This window comes from Sorex fumeus, unplaced genomic scaffold (assembly GCF_029834395.1).
Source record: "Sorex fumeus unplaced genomic scaffold, SorFum_2.1 ptg000044l, whole genome shotgun sequence".
NCBI lineage: Eukaryota > Metazoa > Chordata > Mammalia > Eulipotyphla > Soricidae > Sorex > Sorex fumeus.
The window spans coordinates 71,354,543-71,374,967 of record NW_026606101.1 but is presented as its reverse complement, the minus strand read 5'-3'; the positions used below and the strand labels follow the sequence as shown (position 1 = coordinate 71,374,967).

The following is a 20,425-nucleotide window of genomic DNA, read 5'->3' as shown; positions in this document are numbered from 1 at the left end:
GGGTTCGGGGGAGTCCAGGGCCCGGCGCTGTCCCCCTGCAGGCCGCGTCCAGCCCGGGTCCTGGTGAAAATACACGAACCCCGGTGATGCGAGCCCCGCGTAGCCCCACCCGGACCCCAGCACTGTGCTCGGGAGTGAGTGTGAGGACACGTGGCCCTGCTGCCGGCTGCGCCTGGGGCTGAGTGTGCATGTGTCTGCCCCGTGGGTGCTCCGATCCATCCCCGCCATCGCGGGAGGCTTGCAGGGTGTGCAGTGGATGCTAGGCCGTCAGACCCCGCTTTGAAGGGGCTCTGGGGGAAGAGGCCGGGATGCTTCCGCGCCATCACCTGGGGCTCCCTCCGTTTAGGAAAGCGACCACGGTGGGTGGTGTCTGTGGGCATAGCTAGAAGGCCCACCCGAGGGGCGCTGGTGTGGGTTAGACTCTCTCCACCACCACTAACACGACCTGTCTCTGCAGGTGTTGGGAGGAATGACCTCTCTGTCTCTCTCTATCTCTCTCTGTCTCTGTCTCTTTGTCTCTGTCTCTCTCTCCTCTCTCCTCTCTCTATCTCTGTCTCTGTCTCTCTGTCTCTCTCTCTCTTTCTCTCTCTCCCTCTCTCCCAGTTCTTTCCTTGACTTCTGGGTGCAGAGATTCCCATCAGGCAAAGCGGCTGTCCAGTACCGTCTTTCTGCCTTCCCAGCCCGTCACCTTCCCACGTGGCCTGTGGCCGGCTCCGCACGTGTTCATGCCCACATGGGACCTCTCAGGGTGGACAGAACGAATGGTCTCAGCCCAGGTGGAGACAGGCGCGCCTCTCTCTCAGTACATGAGGTCCGCGGCCACGTTAGGCGTCTCCGCATCCTTGGATTTTGTGAAAGGGAACTGAAACCCGGCCAGTCGAATCAGGAGCCCGTTGAGAATGTGAACGAAGAAGCAGATGAAAACGACCCAGAAGGAGGTGGCGTAGCTCTCGCTCTGAGTCCGGTAGGCATAAGTCCCTTCCTTGTAGTTGGTGATCTTCTCCGACAGGTGATGGATCTTCACCTCCGAGGCAAACAGTATCATGACAAGGCTGCCGCAGGAAGCTGCATAGAAGAGAACAGACAGGCCGTGTGGGAGCGTGGGCAGGGGTATGGTGGGGGGAGCAGACTCACACCAGCATTTCCCCGGGGAAGGGGTGCGAGGAAGAGAGAGCCTCTTTTTATTTTGCGTCACACCCAGCGATGCTTAGGGGTTCCTCCTGGCTCTGCACTCAGGAATCACTCCTGGCGGTGCTCGGGGGACCATCTGGGATGCTGGGAATAGAACACAGGTCGGCCGCGTGCAGGACAAACACCCTACCCGCTGTGCTATCGCTCCAGCCCTGGAAAAACGAGTCTTAACCTCCACTTCAACCTCGTTGGCATCTGTTTATAGAAAATGGGGCAGGTCAGATGGCACCTCTGACCTGGGCTGGCACCGCGTGACTGAGGGACGAGGAAGGCCAGTGGCGGGTCAGGCTGAGCTGACACGACAGAGCTTGCAAGGTGCCCACGAGTGGCTTGGGGAGCAGGGAAATGGCTCTGGGTGGCTGCTGTCCAGTGCTGCAGGAGAGGCAACTGACTGTTTCTCAGTGATTCGCAGGTCACTCGGCCTCATCGGCACACAGTGTGGCCGCGCATAAGGCCATGGATGGGAGCCGACTGCTGCAGCTTTGCAGGAAGTGGCAGAAGGCAAGGAAGGCTCGCGATAAGAAGGATGTTTTGTATTCACAACTGGCCCGGATTTGGGGCTATTTTGTGTTCTCTGGTCGCTGTGCTAATGAGGCTCCGTGTTGGGGGGCCTCTGTCTGCACAAGCTCCTGGCCTGCCCTTACAGCCCCCTGTTCCTTACTGCCACCGAACTTGGTGCAATGGCTGGAGCTCCCGCAGACACCTTGGGCCAAGTGGCCTCAGAAAGGCGGTCGCCTGATATTAAGGAAGATCGAGAAGGTGGGCGTGGGGGCGCCCTAACCCTCAGCTAGTCCCTCATAGGCTGGCCGTGGCGCTTACGCTCGAAGCTTTCAGGGGAGAGGGGGGTGAGCCTCTTAGTTCTTTGGCCTGTTCTAATTACCCCCCCACTGGCCACTTGCTCGATGGGATTGATTGTGTCCTGGTCTCCGCGTCCCCTTAGCTCTAGGGGGATTTATCTGGGCCCTTCCTGAACAAGGAGACTGGGATGCTGCAGGCTCAGGTGGGCAGCTCAGGGGCGTAGGGCGGGAGGCGTGGGGCCCACCACAGCAGGCGTCCATCAGTGGACACTCGCTGACACGTCCTTGGGGCGACCCAGGTTTGAGCCAGAGCCACAGGACAGTGGGGAGGGCGCTTGCCTTGCACGGGGCTGACCTGGGTTCAGTCTCTGGCATCCCCTATGGTCCCCTGAGCACGGCCAGGAGTGATTCCTGACTGCAGAGCCGGGAGTAAGCCCTGAGCATGACTGGGTGTGACCCCCACCCCCACATAAAGTAAATGAATATATAAATAACCCATTTAGGCTCCGGACTCAGGACCCGCCCCCCATGTGAAACCAGCCCATGACTGAGGCCCCTGTTCAGTCTCTAATAGCCACGGTGCTCACTGAGCACTGTAGCACCAACCCAGATGCTACGTGGTGGACCTCCCTGTGCCTTTCTTTTATTTTTTTTTTGGGGGGGGGCAGTGTGTTGTTTTTGGGCCACACCAGGCAGTGCTTGGGACTACTCCGTGCTTCCAAGTCATTCGTGGTAGTGCTCAAGGGACCATCAGGGGTGCAGAGGGTCCGAACCAGCATTGGCTGCTGCCTGCAAGACTAGTTAGTCTTCCCCCAGGTCCATCTCCCCGCCCTCTCCCTGGGATTGTAACATCCTTCCCCCTGCGAGCCCCTCCCATTAGCCCTTCACCCCAGCCTGCCCCAGACACCCCAAACAGGGACGTTGGCCCTTGTCCAGGTCTCGTAAAGGCCTTCTACAAACGCAGGTACTGCAGCCCCCAGGGCCTGGCCGGGAGCTTCCCGGGGCTCCTTCGCCTTCACTCCTCAGCCCCGGGCGCAGGAGGGGACTTGAACAACAAAGAAAAGTGGTTCTGGGGCTGGAGCGATAGCTGGTAGGGCGTTTGCCTTGCACGCGGTGGACCCGGGTTCGATTCCCAGCATCCCACAGGGTCCCCTGAGCACTGCCAGGGGTAATTCCTGAGTGCAGAGCCAGGAGTGACCCCTGTGCGTTGCCGGGTGTGACCCCCCCAAAAAGAAAGAAAAGTGGTTCTGAGGTGCTGGGGGCCCCCGGGGGGGCTCCTTTCTCTGGAGAGAAGCTGTGGACGCTTCTAGGGAGCTGCTGTGCTGTGACCCCTCCCCGCCCCCACAGCCAGGTCGAGGCTGCGTGGGGGAGGCTGGGCTGAGCAGGAAGGGGACCCCCCTTTCCTCCGCCCCGATAATCCGCGGATGGAGCTTTCGGGAGCCTCAGCCCACGAGGCCTTTGTCAGCAGACCCGGTGCCTGTTTCTGCATCCCCAGCTTAAAGCCGGCGCGTGCTCCCTGGCGTGGCCTTCTTATCCCTTCATTGTGCAAAGGCAACAAAGGGCCTCGGGGCCGCGTGCCACGTTCCTTTGCTCGGTGCCCGCTCGCCCGTGTGCTTAGCTCCCATGAAACCCGCTCACCGGGAGCTCGCCCTGTCGGCCCGGCAGGCCGGGAGCTGCAGATCTCCTGCCGAAAGTCCGGGTGCTGGGGGGCTCAGGACGCCCCTCCTGCCAGGGTTTCGCATGCACCAGCACCCACAACCGTGCAGACCACATGCAGGGGTGAGGGAACGCGGGAACCCCCGTCCATCCCCCCACTTCCATTCTGCAGGAGACCCCCAGCCTCCGCTCACACTCAGTGATGGGGTGCCGGTGGGTGTAGGGGGCTCGTCAGACATGAAGCCATGGAGGCCTACTGAGGTAGACTGAGGGCCCCTCGACCAGAGGTCACCGGGAGGGGTCCTTGGCGTGGCCTGCCTGCTCAGCGCTGACTCCCAGCTCTGTGCTCAGGGCGAACTCCTGACTGTGCTCAGGACTGACTCCTGGCTCTATGCTGGGGGCTGATTCCTGGCTCTGTTCTCAGGGCTGACTCCTGGCTCTGTGCTCAGGGCTCACTCCTGGCAGACTCCAGGGACCATGTGGGTTGCCAGGGATCAAACCCGAGGTGGCCACATGCAAGGTGAGCGCCTTGACCCTATGTTGTCACTCAGACCTTTCCATGTCACTGTTTTCAGAGCTGCTAACACCCACCGTGGACATGCCCTGGCCCCTTCCACCACTCCTGTCACTGACCCTCCCTCCTTCCCCTCATTTTCCTTCCTTCCCTATCTCCCTTCCTTCCTTCCTTCCTTCCTTCCTTCCTTCCTTCCTTCCTTCCTTCCTTCCTCCCTCCTTCCCTCCCTCCCTCCCTCCCTCCTTCCCTCCCTCCTTCCTTCTCTCCTTCCCTCCTTCCCTTCTTCCCTCCTTCCTTCCTCCCTCCCTCCTTCCCTCCCTCCTTCCCTCCCTCCCCCACCCCAGGCCATCTTTATTGCATATAATGCCAACAATACCAAGGGAAGTTTCGAGACTTTTCCCGGAAGAGGGGACAGTTCCGACACAGCCCCTGTGCCCTTTGGCTTTGGTTCTCTCTTCTCTTCACTTTGGGGGTGCTGTGGGGCTCGCTGGGTGTTTGGGGGGACATGCATGGGCAGTGGGGCACCCTGGGCTCGGCAGACAGGAAGGGCAGAGCAAGGACACCCACGTGCTCACCCAAGGGCTGGTGGCCACCTGATGTCCAGCCAGGCCACTGCAGCTCCCCCCCTCGCAGTCACCTGGGCACCCGAGAGCCCCGGCTCAGCTGGGGCCCCGGCCTGTCCCTGCCTGTCCCCTCTGTTGTCCAGGGAGAGCCCCGCGGGAGCCTGCCCAGCCTTGCCAGGGCCTAGAGCCAGGCCCGCGACCAGGGGCTGAAAGAGCATCATCTTCTTCTAGTGGCGCTGGGGCTTGAACCCAGGGCCTCACGCCCGGGCTGGTTTCTCCCGTGCGAGCAACGTCCAGCGTCTTTCTCACACCAAGCCCGGCGGGTTTGACTTCCTGCCCATCTGGCTGGTAATCATGCTCTTTTTTGTGTGGGGGGGAGAGTGGTAATGATTTTGATGACCTAGTTAATTTCTGACGGAAGAGAACAGCGAGATCTGGAGCTGTCCCCGTGAATTATCAGTCAGTGAGGGAACATTCATGATGCACTCGGCGTCTGAAAGGGGCGTTGGCCTGTAATGGGCAGCAGAAGAGTGTGCTCGGGCCATGCGGCCAATGCACCTTGTGTTTGTGTGTGCAGGGGAGGGGGGGGTCTCTGTCTCTCTGTCTCTGTCTCTCTTTGTCTCAGCATCAAGAGCTGGTATGCAGGGTGCCGCCACTCAAGGCTCCAGGGAGCTGGGGTGGGGGGAGGGGCAGTGGGCGGACTGGGGCGAGGCTCCAAATTTCTGGGGGTCTGGGTGGGGTCTGGGAGCTGGTCTCTGGGCAAGTCCCCCCGAGGCTGCAATGGGTGGGCCCCCCACCCACTCGCTGCTTTTCAGAGCCTCTGCTCGGAAGTCCTGGATCCCCCATTAAAACAGTGCAGCTTTGTGGCGAAGAGGTAGTGCGGAGGGGAGGGCAGGGCCTTGCGTTGCTCCCAGCCAGCCCTGGGGGGTTTGATCCCTGCACCACAGAGGGTCCCCAGAGTACCGCAGGGGTGGCCCAGAAGCTGGAAGTGAAGGTAAATAAAATAGTGCTGATGTGGGGCGGGAAAGTACAGGGACGAAGCTCTCGCAGTCCGTGACCTTGGTGGGTCTTGGCACCACCAGGAACAGCCCTGAGCACTGGGGGGACCCCAGACACCAGCTCTTGGTGCTGCAGAGAGAGAAGAGACGGAGCTAGAGAGGCAGAGACCAACACCCACCCTCCTCCACTGGCCCTGCCCCTGCCAGCAGGGCTGTTTGGTAGCCTGGCTGTCCTGGGTGAGTTCGTTCACGATCACCCCAGTGCCCTGTTCGGTCTGGGGGTGACCCAGACCCACTCCTAGACCGGACCTTCGGCAGAATTCAGCCTTGGTTGGGGTGTCGTCCCCCACCCCTTGGTCTGTGCCCACCTCCTGCCCCACCCAGTGCAAAGCCCCTGGGCTGTCGCTTTCTTAGCCCGTCTGCACGCGAGTTCTAACTTGTCTCCCCATGTGTCCTGCTGGCCTGGCTGGAGGCCGCTGTGCCGGACAGGTGGGCCTGGAAGGAAGGTTCAGGTCCGACTCTCAGCGTGGTCATCCGGGGGCTGTCAGGCGTGATTGTCAAGTCAGGAGAAGACGGCAGGACCCCTTTTCTGAGTGAAGCAGGAGTTTGATTGACACAATGGGGGCAGAGGAAAGACCCACCCCGACCCCCAAGAAGCATATTCAAGGCAGTCACTGGACCAGGGCGGGGGGCACAGTGACCCCTGAGGTTGGAGCTGACCTGAGGTGGTGTGGGCAGTAGTCATGGTCCCCTCCCCTGGGTCTGGAGGTGGCGGGGGTGCTACTCAGAGAAGGATCTGGAAGGACCAGCCCAGCCCTGGCCCTGTTCCTGGAAAAACCACAAAGTGGAGTTTGCGCGAACAGGGAGTGGGGTGCCACGAAGGACCCCACACCCAAAGTGGGCCGCCCGCGTGCGTGTCTAGCTGGGAGCTCTTTGCCATCTCGCCTTCACCTGGGTTGACTGAGGCTTCTTTTTCTTCTTTTTCTTTCCTTTTTCGGGACGATGAACTAATTTCTGGGTTTAGAGTTTTCCTCCCCACTAAATTCTGCTGCGTCTCCAAAGGCCTGAATCCAGCAGCTCGGATATTTGGTGAATCATTGGCATTTGGGCTTTAGGGGTAATTTTTTTTTTTTTTTTGCCGAGGGATAATGAATAAATGAATGCATGTTGTCAGGTGTTTGGAAAGTGTACAAAGTGTAAGAAAAAATGAGTTACCCATCATTTTACCATTCAGAGATTAACCATTACCACAGTTGTCGCTATAGATGAGTTAATGTATATCTCTGTAGTCAGACAGATATAGATATATAGGTATAAAATATTCAGGTCTCTATACAACTATATGTTTTTACATCTGTTTGTGGAATGCCTGTATCAATTCTGTAAATATTATTTGTGTGTGTGTGTGTGTGTGTGTATACACACACACACACACATATATTTTCCTTTCTGGGTCACACCCGGTAATGCACAGGGGTTACTCCTGGCCCCACACTCAGAAATTACTCCTGGCATTGCTCAGGGGACCATATGGGATACTGGGAATCGAACCCAGGTCAGCCGCGTGCAAGGCAAACACCCAACCCACTGTGCTATATTTTATATTTTTATGTTTATATGCACATAACCAAATTTGGTTTGTTTCCAAAATCATACTCCTAAAATTTAACTCTGCCATCTGAGTAGTTTGATGATCTCTCCTTCAAACATACTTAATGTAGAGATGGGATCCCGTGGTCTAAAAGTTTGCCCTGCATGCAGCCAGCCCGCAGGCGACCCTCAGCACCAGGACTGATCTCTGAGCACTGTTAGTTCTAAGAACCGAGACACGCTGCATCATCCTCACTCTGCACTGCTGCTGGCCTGCCCCCGTCCTGCCCTCTGGCCCCTTAGAAAGAGGCGGAGATTAGACTCAGACCCCAGGTGCGCTGCATTGATCGTCCATAGAGATGCCATCGAACTTGACATTTGGGTCGAGCTGTCACTCGGTGTTGGATAACGCTGGGTTGTCTTTGCTGCTTCCACGGGAGGGGGGGGGCTTAAGGTTCATTGAGCCACTCCCACAACAGTGCAACTGAGGCACACCCAATTCCACCAGGCACTAATAATCCTACTTGCTTTTCTCTTTCCTTCATGTCATTCAATGTCCTTTTTGTACAGACACAGGACGACAATTGATGCTATGCTATGTGACATGGGAGTTAGTTGACTCCAAAATAATATTTACTCCTAGGCATCGTAGTGACTTAAGCCTCAGTTGCCCTGAGTTCCTAGCACTCCCAGAGCAGGGTACCAACGAGGGACTGGATGGACCCAGGGCAAGCTGTGAGCTGCCCTGGCATCGAAATGGGCCAGGCCAGGAACCACAATACTTAACTCTAAGTTAAGAGCACAGTCATGGCCAGTTTGGCGCCTTCAAGGACACACTTGGTCTTCAGCTCTTTGAAGAGTTTTGTCCTTACCTGAAATGAAGCTCAGAAGGTACAAGCCGAGGGGCCCATGCAGCGTCTCGAAGGGCTTGCCGAAAGCGTTGTACATGAAGAAGGCCGTGCCCACCATGGTCAGGACGATGAGGGCCAGCGAGAAGAGGATGACATTGACGTGGACACTCACCGGAATGGCCTTGAGCAGATCTGGGAAGACTGGGGGGGAGGGGGGAAAGCAGACCGGGAGAAATGTGCTCAGTGGCGGGCAGCTGGGGTCTGCCGGAGCTGGCCCGGGTCCGACCAGCACCCCGTATGGTCCCTGACGGGAGTAAGCCCTGAGCACAGCCGGGTGCAACCCCCAAACCAAACCAAACCAAACCAAACCAAACCAAAACAACACAAAAAGATAAAATAGATCTTTCTCTTTCCCCTTAACTTCTGAAATCAACGTATCTTTCAGATAAATACATTCTCACTCATTTGTGGGAGATTAACAAGAGTGTTGACGTCTGAGCTTTATTTAAAAAAAAAATAAAAGTCGCTATAAAAATGAGCAAAGGGGGCCTTTGAGAGGGACTTTGTTTCTGCCTTGGGTCATTTATAATTCTGAAATCACCGGGGACTGACTCCGGAACCTGCAGGCATCTGTGTGGACGCGCAGACCCGGCCTGGCGTTTCTCGGTGGCCGTCTTTGTTGCTCTCTCAATCTGTCTGACGTGGTGGAGGTGGGTTCCGACTGGGGCGATCTGGCCAGGTCTGCACCACTCGAGCCTTTTCTGCATCCTTTGCCAGGGCTCCAGGCTCACCCCACAGCCCAAGAATGGGGTGTTTGCACTGAACTTCTCTATTTTCACGTTGCACAAACTGTGGGAAAATCATTTCTGGTGAGGCCAGAAATATTTTCCACTTAGAAAACGACGCCAAATCTATTTCGAGATTTCTGTGTTCGGGGGCAAGTTTTTCTTACTCATAGAGGAAATGCAGTGCTTTGTGAGCGGGTTGTGGGAGTGGGACCCCGGGGTGGGGGAGGGGTGCAGACCTGGCCGTGCTCGTGCTCATCTGGAGACGCCAAGTGCCTCTAATTTCCTACCCCAGACCACCGTCCAGTGACTGCTTGATGCACCTGCCCAGGGCCAGGAATACGGGTGTGTGTGAGAGAGAGAGAGAGAGAGAGAGAGAGAGAGAGAGAGAGAGAGAGAGAGAGAGAGAGAGGTGGAGAGAGAGGGAGGGAGAGAGGGAGAAAGATTCAAATAAAATAAATAAAATAAAAAATAATAAATGTCCCTTGGAGGGGCCAGTGACATAGTACCCAGGTCAAGGCACTTTCGTGGCATGGGTCTGACCTGCTTCCGTCCCTGGAATCCCAGATGCCCTCCCCCCACCCCTGAGGGGTGATCCCTGCCACAGAGCCAGGATTAAGCCCTGAGCACTCCAGGTGTGGCCCTTCAAAGCCGAAGCAAAAGGAATCAGATAAATACATAAAATACCCCATTTTGCAAAGCTTCCCGTGACTGTTCCAGAGTAGAAGAGATCCCAGAGATGTGTTAAGAGAATGTAGCCTATGACGGTTGTTTGCATTTATGGTTTGTGATTTGGAAAGAGACTTTCTTGAGCTGACCAGGGGAACATGGCCTGGATAGTAGATATTGTCTAGGACTGTCCTTCCTGCTTCTCCCTCCCCCTCCCCTCCCCTCCCCTCCCCACCCCCACCCTCCCTCCTGTGGCTAGCGTAATTTCAGACGGTGTCCTTGGCTATGGCAAGAAGTGGACAGTCCCTTGGATGGCATTGGGAGCTGTGGAACCAGGAGGTAGATCCGTCTGCTTTTATTTTATTTTATTATTATTGTTTTTTATTATTTTTGGGGGTCACACCCCGCGATGCACAGGATTTACTCCTGGTTCATGCACTCAGGAATCACTCCTGGCGGTGCTCGAGGGACCATATGGGATGCTGGGAACTGGACCTGGGTCGACCGCGCGCAAGGCAAATGCCCTACCCGCTGTGCTATTGCTCTAGCCCCCGCTGCTCTTAGAGGTTGAGAATTGCTACACGTGGGAAGGCTCTGAACAGTCTTACCTGGGGAGGGCCTGCCATGAGCCCAGCAAGCCCTGCAGACTCGCCCGAACGCTGGCAGGTGGCCGGGGTTCATAGCAGGAAAAATGTTATCTTTGGGCTGGAGAGATAGGAGAGTGGGCCTGACGCTTGCCTTGCCTGGGGCTGACCAGGTTTGATCTGTCCCCGACCCCTGCCGGGAGCGACCCCTGAGCTCGGAGCCAGGAGTCAGCCCTGAGCATCGCTGGGTGTGCCCCTCCTCTGCCATCTTGCACACCCCCTCCCCCCCAGCAAAGGAAAAATGCAAAGGAAGGAGGGGTTCGCTGTTCACAGTGGCAGCCCCAGCTACTGGCTCTCCCTGTCTCCTGCCTCTGCGCCTGTCCCTCTGCCCGGGAGCCAGTGTCCCTGGGCTCCATCTTCCCAGCCCGCCGACTGTCCCTCTCCTCACCATTCCCGCCCCCCAGATGTCTGCAGAGAACAGCGGGAGTGTGGCCATCGCCAGAATGACCTCCCGGGGGCTGGAGTGATAGGACAGCAGGCAGGGCATTTGCCTTGCATGTGGCAGACGGGGTTTGATCCCTGGCATCTCATACGGCCCTCCGAGCACTGCCAGGAGCAATTCCTGAGTGCAGAGCCAGGAGTAACCTCTGAGCACTGCTGGGTGTGACTCAAAAAGACCAAAAAATAGCCCCCGGGCTGCGGGGTCTTCCCTGCCCCCGGTCCCTGCTCCTGGCGCTTCTCGGCCTTGCCTTCCTGCTGTAGCTGCCCCCGAGGCTCGTGCAGCCACCAGATCACCTGGTCACAAGGTCCCATCACCTGCCTTGCTTTTATGTTCCTATTTTTTTTGGAGGGGTGGTGCCTGCCCGGCAGTCCCCGGGGAGCCCAGAGCTGCTTGGCCAGCAGGATGGATGGTCCTGGGTCCTGCTCAGGTCCGCCGGAGGGTGCAGAGCTGCTCAGGCCCAACAGCGAGGCAGTGTGGGGGGCGGGGAGGGCACCAGGACCGTCCCCGGTGCTGGACGGGTCAGGGAGGCGTCCAGCTGGGCCTCTCCCAGGCAGGGTGCCCGCCCCAGCCCCGCTGCTGCCGCCCGGCTCCATGCTCTGGGTTCGGAAGCAGAAGGTTGTGCACCCCCAACACCTGCATTCCCGTCCAGCTCCACGTGCAGCGACCCGCCCACAAGGCCACACCTGCTGTCCCCTGCAGGCCCAACCGCGTGCCCCAGTTGACAACCCAGCTCCTGCAGGACCGACCTCCTGAGACCCCCCCCCACCCCCAGGGGTGACGCAAGCTGCGTCTTGCCTCCTGCCAACTACAGATGCGAGGCACAGCTGCTGGACAGCGGGACCGGCCCCAGTCGTTTAATAGGTGCAGAGTCTGCCAGACAACCAAGGGTCTTGAGCCTCTTTTTTGTATGTGTGTACTTGCTCCATATACATGTGCGTGTGTGTCTGTGTGTGCGTGTGTGTCTGTGTGCGTGGCATGTGGGTAAGTGTATGTGTGTGCGTATGTGTGCATATGTGTGTATGTGTGTGCATGTGTATGTATGTGTATGTGGGTGTGGGTGTGTGTGCGTGCATGTTTGTGTGCATGTGTGCATGTGTGTATGTGTGTTATGTATGTGTGTGTGTTTTGTGTGTGTACATGTGTGTTTGTGTGTTGTGTATGTGTGTGTATGTGTGTGCGTGCGTATGTGTGTGTGTATGTATACATCCCAGCAATCCCATCCATCATCACTACCATCATCATCATCATCATCATCATCATCATCACTTCTGAGGTGATTTAGAGTCATTTCTTTTCTTGGTTCTTTTCGGATGCTGCACACCTGACCGCAATGCATCTGGAAATTCTGGCAGCACGGCGAGGGGGGGGGGGTGCTGCAGACAGAGGAGCTGCCAGGCTTGTGCTCGGCACATGCAGGGCAGCAGGGGTTCGGACCCTTGACCAAGAGTTCCGTGCTCGCAGGCACTTGCAGGGCTTTTGCTGTGGGTTACCCCAGTTTCCCCGGGTCGTGGCCGTCTTCCCCGGGCTGGATACAAGCCGCTCAGCAGAGCAGCAGCTCACGGCGATTTTCCCCAAGCCTGTGGCTCCCCTCCGCATTCCCTTAGCGCCGTTTGAAGCGAGGTTCTTGTGTGAAGTCTCATTGACCAGTTTTTCTTTTGGTCTCCTTTTTCTGATGTCACATCTTAGAAGTCTCTGCCACAAATACCTTCTCCAATGTTTTACTTCTGGAGTTCGTTTTGTTTAGGCTTACATCTAAGTCTGTGATCCATTTCGACGTGTGTGTGTGTGTGTGTGTGTGTGTGTGTGTGTGTGTGTTTGAAGATTCAGATTATTTCCCTCCCTCCCTCTCTCCCTCCCTCTGTCCCTCCCTCCCTCCCTTCCTTCTTTGGTTGTTTCTTAGCAGAACCCAGATTTGACACGTCCCTGGCAGTCCCGTGCCTCTGTGTTTGTCTACCAGAATTAAAAGCGGAGCCGCACAGAAATCTGTCTGCAAATGTTTGCAGTGGCTTTGTTCACCTTTGCCAGAGCCCTGGAAGCAGCCCAAAACGGCCATGCTTCACATGCCAGGGTAAATGGACAGAGGTGCACAGGGGGCCGATAAAAAGCTACTTAGTAACAAAGGGAAGCTCTGGATGACTGTGAAATGCATCCGCTAGTGAGGAGCAGCCAATCCAAACGTTGCAGGTTGTTAGTTCATCTCTCTGTCGTTCTGGAAAAAGCAAAGTCGTGGATCCCAGAGAACAGATCCCAGAGAGCGGATCCCAGCGCCCCCGTTTCTCCGTCGTCTTGGGAGGGGGGAGTGCCGTGACCCACGGTTTGCCCAAGGGCCACTCCCAGTGGTGCTCAGGGGACTGTGCGGGCTGGTGGTCGAACCTGGGATGTCCGCACGCAGAGCCCGGGCCTCGGCACTTTGAACCCATCAGCTGCTCTTCCCGTGTTGAGATTCCCAGGGGTCAGGATGTTGGTCCGCAGCAGAGAGCGCGCTCGGAAACCCTGAAGCCTGTCACCGCTTGGGCTTCCTCCCCCTCCCTGGAAGAGAGGGTCTTGTGTGAAGCCTCATTGATCAGGTTTTCTTGTTTTCTGTTTCTGATGTCACATCTTAGAAGTCTTTGTCACAAATGCTTTCTCCAATGTTTTATGTGTGTGTGTGTGTCAGTGCAAATGACCTGGACGCACCCTTGCCCTGTAAGTCAGCACAAATGGCCAGGAGCCACCTGCACCCCTGTACTGTTGGTGCAAATGGCTGGGGGCCACCTGTGCCCCTGTACTGTCGGTGCCAACTGCCTGGTTCCATAGTCTCAGTGGCCTCTTCAGGGTCCCAACAGCCCTTCATTCCTGTGACCTCAGGGGCCGCCTTTGGAGGGTGGTAGTGTCCTGGGGCTGACCCTGCCTGGAGCAGCCGCTGGGTGTCCGGGCGCCCGTGGGGCGGCCCTGTGCTGTCCAGACCTGTTTGTTCTGGACAGAGCCCAGTGCAAGCCGAGCTCCCACGCATGTGCTCAGTTATTCAAAACTACTTCCTCGGGGCCCCCGGTGGGCTGGACCCCGCTTTCACCTCTCACACCTGGCCCCGGGTCCGAGAGGGCTGCAGCTGCAGAGGCGCTGGCTGGAGACCCCGCGAAGGGAGCGTGTCCTCCTCCACGCAGCCCTTCCTGCTGTTAGTGGACCGCTGGCACGCGCTGAGCGTGGGAGACGGCTTGTCTTCACTAACTGCGAGGGCGCTGCTTTGTTGCTCGCCGTTAATCGGTGTTTGATTTGATGTCTCTGGACGTGCGGCTTTCATGCCGTTTGCCTGGCGACGACTTTGATTTCTCTCCGCTGGGTCCTGCTGTTCCGCTTCACCCCCACGCCTCGGAGCATCTCTCATCCTGTCCCGACCTCAGCCGAGCCGCCAGGACCTGTCCTGCGTGTCTGGAAGCAGGCGGTCACTTAGGGCGTCTCAGGCCGCTCGGAGCTGGGGGGCTGGATGGCTGGGCACCCCCACAGCACAATGGGCAGCGAGCAGGCAGGGTCCCCTGGGTCCGAAGGCAGCTGGGCAGGGGGGGCAGTACTGCTTTGGGCATCAGGAACACGTGTCACGTGTACCCATGAACGTTCCCTGTGCTCAGTGCTGCACCTGGGCAGGGACCAAAATGAATCTGAGGCCACAGGAGAGCTCCGGGCGGGCGGGTTCCGTGGCGCCCTCCATGCACGCCTGTTGTCATGGCCCGGTGTCCTGGCGGAGGGTGGCAGGAGCGTCTGTTCCCGGAGCAACGCGGGTGGACGGGCCCTTGGTGGGCCGGAAGAGCCTGTCCTCAGCTCAGGACCAAGCGGGGGGGAGCAGGGGACCCCAGGAGGCTCGCGTATGTCCCTCCGTGTCGTCCCAGCGTCCCTGGAGGAGTCCTCAGGCTGCGGTGGTCAGACAGACTCTCTGGCTCTCAGATTGCCACACCAGCCGCCGTGGCCCCCAGACCAGAGGGTGCACGAGACGGCGAGGGGGACCTTGGGCTGGCGCTTCATTGCTTAGCTCATACCCGCCCTTCCCTTTGGCGCCCACCTGCCCCCAAGGAGTCTCTGTGATGGCGGGGACCCTGTGGGCTCCGGTCGGGGGCCTCTCCGCAGAGTGGAGCTCGACAGTTGTCCAGGCCGCGGTGGGGCCAGGGTGGAGGAGCCTCAGGGCTGGGCAGCCCCTGCCACCTGGTGGACGTGTGTGTGTGTGTGTGTGTGTGTGTGTGTGTGTGCACGCGCGTGTGTGTGTGAAACTTGCCCGGAAGTCCGTGCCAAAAGGGAGAAAAGGGTCTGAGAGCAAGCCCTGGAGAGAAGGCACTGGCCTGGCACAGCCGGCCCCATGCACCCCAACACCACAGAGCAGCAGGAGCAAAGCCAGGTGTGAGCCCCGAGCACCCTTGGGTGTGGTCCCATAGTTCGAATGAGCAGATGGAAGGGGACGTGTCAGTCCTCCGGGTGTCTGACCAGGGGCCTCCTCACCGGCAGAAACTGGCCCTGTCACCCTCGTGCCCCCCGCCCTGGACTCCTGGCCGCTGCCCCTCCGACCTTGACTGCACATTGGATCCACCTGGGTGAGCTTCCAGATCATTCCAGCACCTGCTGATGCGCAGCCAGCCAGGCCTGGTGGCGCAGGGCTGGGGCCCTAGGTGCCTCTCTCAGGGGCCACCAGAGCCACGCGGTGCAGTGCTGGGGGACCCAGGGCTGGAGGCAAAGTCCTTGCCTCCCCTCCCCCACCTCCTGGCCCCGAGCTATCCCTCTGGGCCCACAGATCACTTTCCCTCTTGATCGCAGCCGCACAGAGGAAGGGGAGGCAGCAGTGTTAGCAGAGGCACCAGGAGCACCTCCGTGTGGGCCAGTGGCTCCAGCTCCTGCCTTGCCAGCGTCTGGTCATGGTGAGTTCGAACCCTGCTGCCACCATGTGTGCCCCATGCATCCCGGGCAGCAGCCTGGGCCTGGGACCTCTGACTTTGACAAGGTGACCCAGAGAGCCAATGGCTGTGCCCCCACGTACATCTGAGAAGCCACCTGCTGGCTCACACAGCTGCATCAGCATCCCAGCCCCCCTTGGGGTCAGGTGCCTCCCGGGGTCACGAAACTGCACCCCGGAAATAGGAGGTGAGAAAAGTCACGCTGACATTTCGACCAACGTTCTGTGGCCTCAAGCATGACAAAAGTCACAAGCTGAGACCCAGGAAGGTCGCACTTTCCGTTCCCCGCTCCTGGCTCCTGGACTGAGACGCCTTGCACTTCTCATGTGAGCTCGGTGAGCTGCCTTGGCGGGGAGGGGGCGGCTGTTAGGTGCCAAGACTCCGGGGTGTCATATTTCGAGGACACTCCTCGGACTTTCAAACTGCCCAAGCAGAAGGTCGCCCACGTGCACGGGGCTCCAAACTGCCCATTTTGTTTTTGTTTGTTTTTTTAAAAAGTATTTTGTGGCTGCATTTAGAGTGAAATATAATTAAAATTCTATAGGTGATGCAGTGGGAGTGTGAGCCCCCCCCTCACAGTGCTGGGTAGGGAGGCCACAGTCCCGCAGGCCCCTGAGTGGCTGTGTTGGGCAGGACTTCGGGGCCTCTGGACCCAGAATCAGGGGCCCGCGGGGGGAAGAGAACCAGCCAGTCAGATGGAGGAAGTAAAGGGGTGGAAGCCCCTGCACTGACAGGAGGATGCTCCTCCCTAGGGGGTGCCAGGCCAGGGGATGGCATGACCGGGTGGGGGCATCTGAGCGGGAAGATGAGGCTGGGGAGGCTTTGCTGCCCAGGGGAGGACGGGGCGCAGGCTCTGAGGCTCATCGCTGAGGAGGCACTGACCCGGCCCACCTGAGCACACAGCGTGTGTCTGTGTGTTGTGTGTGTCTGTGTCTGTGTCTCTGGCCGCCTCCACTGGCCAGCCCCCTGGGAACCCTCTGGCGCTGTTTAGTTCAGTTTTCCCAGGTTTCTCTCCTGTTCCACCCGAAAGACTCTTGCTTGTTTTGAAGCCCCCTGGAGGTGCTCAGAGGTTGCTCCTGACTCCTTTTTTTTTTCTTTTTGGGTCACACCCGGCGATGCTCAGGGGTTACTCCTGGCTCATGCACTCAGGAATTACTCCTGGCGGTGCCCAGGGGACCATATGGGATGCCCGGGATTAAATCCGGGTCGGCCTCGTGCAAGGCAAACCCCTCCCCGCTGTGCAATGGCTCCAGCCCCATGCTCCTTTGTGTCTGTGTGTCTCTGTATCTATGTCTGTGTATGTGTGACTGTGTGTGTGTGTGTGTGTGTGTGTGTGTGAATGCAGCCTGAATGTGTGTGGGACTCCGTTGGGGGCGGGCTCCTCTTTCAGGGAAAGCTCTGGGAGGTTTCCACCAGGGGATAACGTGGAGGGTCCCAGGGACAGCGGCTGTTCTGGAAGGTCAGCGAGGCTCAGGACTGAGCATGGCAGCCTGGTGGGCAGGGCCAGGCCGCCACAGCCCTGGGGTCGTGTTCCGGAGGGAGGGCCAGGGGGAGGGTCCAGGGAGCCGGGACAGGCACCTGTGGGCCACCAGGCTGTGTCAAGAGCCACAAGATCAGCGTTCCGGAAATGGCCCCGATGGGAGTCAGGTTCTCGCCATCCCCCTGCAGAGTCCCCCGAGACTCCCGACGCGCCCCTGTCTGCACCCGTTTGTCTCAACCAGTCTCTGTTGCTGGGACCCATGCGCGGAGTCATTCACTCCTGTCTGGCCCACGCGCAAACAGGGCGGTGGATCACGTGACTGTCTCCCTGCTCCACCCTGGCTCTCAGTGAGCGCAAAATCCTGATGCTCATTCCTTGAAAGACGACAAGTAATTCTTGGGGATCTTCTAGGACCCTGTGAAAATTCGTATCCCTTAATAACCTCCGTGAACCCAGGCTGGTGTGGTTTCCAAGTAAGAAGGGACGGTACAGACGTATAAATAGACCAGCCCCGAAATTTAATTAGACACCGCATATGTTAATAATAAATTCAATTAATTTAGGCTTCTACCTATGCTGGAGGAAAAAAAATAAGGCAAAATAGTAATTCATTTTAAATGCCTCAGTTGGTGACTGCCTTTCCTGAAGAGTGATTTATGCCGTAATTTACTGACTGTGCCTCATAAGATTGTTCCAATCCAGCCCTTTTGAAATAATAATAATTTCTGAATGTGGGTTGTGAGAGATATAACAAATGACTTCTTATTAATTTTCATTTAATGAGTTGCCTATTCACATGGTAATTTCCCCCCCTAAATTCTCATAAGATAAACAGGTTATAAATATTGCTGGAGAATGCTTCCGTTACACACACACACACACACACACACACACACACACACACGAAAAATTGCAACCAGAAAAAAAATTGGTCTTTTGCTCTCTCCAGGATTTGGAGGTCAATCAGTTGCAATTTTCTACACTAAATAGGCATCTATTTCCTTCCAAGTTAGCACAGCTGATCACTTGAAATTTCTATAGCCTGGTGATTTCGAATTGGTTATAAAAAAAAAAAAGAGAAAGAAGAAGGAATAGGATGTATCGTCTGGAAGGGAAAGGTCTTTGCAGGTAGACAGAAGGCCAGCATCCCAGGCAAGTTGCAGGCAGGTTGGATTGGTGAAGAAAGCTCACCAGTCTCCTATCACTGTGTTTTAAAACGGTAGTTTAGTTTTGTTTTTTCTTTTTGGGTCACACCCAGTGATGCTCAGGGGTTACTCCTGGCTCTGCACTCAGGAATGACTCCTGGCAGTGCTTGGGGGGACCATATGGGATGCCGGGGACCAAACCCGGGTTGGCCGTGTGCAAGGAAAACGCCCTCCTTGCTGTACTATCGCTCTGGCCCCTGTAGTTTATTTTTCACTCTTTGGCACGCTGGGAACCAAACCCAGGCCTCAGACAAGCCAGGCCCAGACTTTCCCACTGATTCCTGTTTAAAGAACAAAATTTGGGACCCGGGAGACATAGGCCAGAATGCAGCCTCTTGCCTTGCAGGCATGTGACCCCTGTTTGACCTCTCTCACCATCAGGAATGACCCCTGAGCCAGGAGTAGCCCCCAAACACGGCCAGCCTTTCCCTTCAAAACTTTGAGGCTCTCTTACAGCTTCTGGATTTCTCCCGCTCCTGCCCTTTATAAGCACTGCACTGCACTGTCCTCCTGTTGTTCATCAATTTGCTGGAGCAGGCCCAGTAACGTCTCCATTGTGAGACTCGTTACTGTGCTTGGCACATTGAATACGCCACGGGTAGCTTGCCAGGCTTTGCCGTGCGGGCGAGATACTCTCGGTAGCTTGCCGGGCTCTCCGAGAGGGGCAGAGGAATTGAACCCGGGTTGACTGGGCCGTCCGCGTACAAGGCAAACGCCCTACCGCTGTGCTATCACTCCAGCCTTTATAAGGCACATAAATATTCCTATTTCAGCGCCGTTAAGAGCTTATCTTGTCCAGAGGTTTGGTGGCGTCGAAGTTCATAAATCATATGAAACTCGCCAGGGTGAAACAGATAAAAGGGGGGAAGAATCATTTGAAAAGCCCGGAGGCCGTGACCCAAGGGGTCGCAGGTACTTGAGAGGGTGGATGCGGGTGGAGGCCCCTGGAAATGGGGCCAGACTTACCCGAGAAGCGGAAGGGCCTGGCGCCCAGGCCACACTGCCGGACGCCCTGCCCGTGGAAGAGGCCGTACTGCAGCTCGCCCACGAACTTGTCCAGCTCCGGGCCTGAGGCGTTGACCAGCAAAGCCGCGGTCTGGCAGAGGAAGGTGGCTCGAACCCAAAGCGGGGTCCCCAGCGCCGCCACCACACCGAGGGCGCACGCGAAGCTCAGCACCCCGGCCGTGCAGAAAATGACCTTCTTCTGCTGGCTGGGCATGACCGGGGGGACGGCGAGGCCCGGGAGGCCGGGGGGCCGCCCCGGGCATCAGGGAGGCTGGCGGGCGCTGAGGCTCAGAGCAGAGGCCGGCCCTGGGGGACCTGGGGCCCCGTCGCCTCCCACTCTGCCATCATCTCTGGACTAAGGCTCGGGACGGAAACTCTGGCAAGACGCTCCGAGGCTCTGGTCTCGTGTCGCTTGGTAACCAGCGTCTAGGATGACAGATGGAGGCTCCCTGCGCTGGTAACGTGATCGGGCCCCCTCCCCGCCTGGGGCTCCCTGTGCTGTCCAGGTTTCCCAGTGGGCTGCACCTGGGCGCCCTGGGGCAGGGGCACATGGTCCCGACTCAGGCTGAGCTGAGCTGCTCTCTCTTCTCCCTCCCTCCCTCCCTGCTTCCTTCCTTCCTTCCTTCCTTCCTTCCTTCCTTCCTTCCTTCCTTTCTTCTTCTTTCCATCCTTCCTTCTATCCATCCTTCCTTCCATCCTCCTTCCCTCCTTCCCTCCTTCCCTCCTTTCCCCCTTCCTCCCTTCCTCCCTTCCTCCCTTCCTCATTTCTGGGTAGGGGAAGGAGAAGAGTGTTGACAGAGGTAAGGGCATTTGCTTTTGGAAAATGTAATTTCCCAGAGCTGGAGCTGGCCCTGTGTGCAGACAATTTGGGTTCCATCTCCAGCACCCCGTGTGGGGCTTTTGGAAGCTTCCTGGTCGCCCCTTTAGGAGTGATTCCTGAGTGCAGAGCCAGGAGTAAATCTTTTTTTTTTTTAACTTTTTGGGTCACACCCAGTGATGCACAAGGGTTACCTTCTGGCTCTGCATTCAGGAATTACTCCTGGTGGTGCTCAGGGGACCATCTGGGATGCTGGGAATCGAACCAGAATCAACCATGTGCAAGGCAAACGCCCTCCCCGCTGT

General features: G+C 57.5%; 1 protein-coding gene across 1 annotated transcript; it reads right to left on the bottom strand.

The window, feature by feature from the left end:
• Positions 1-799: 799 nt before the first annotated feature.
• CLRN1 (clarin 1) lies at positions 800-19,517 on the bottom strand. The gene is made up of 3 exons (XM_056122076.1): positions 19,265-19,517; positions 8,182-8,361; positions 800-1,065 (listed from the first exon to the last, which is right to left on the bottom strand). Exons 1-3 carry the CDS (start codon positions 19,515-19,517, stop codon positions 800-802), a joined length of 699 nt encoding a protein of 232 aa, XP_055978051.1.
• Between the last annotated feature and the right edge of the window lie 908 nt (positions 19,518-20,425).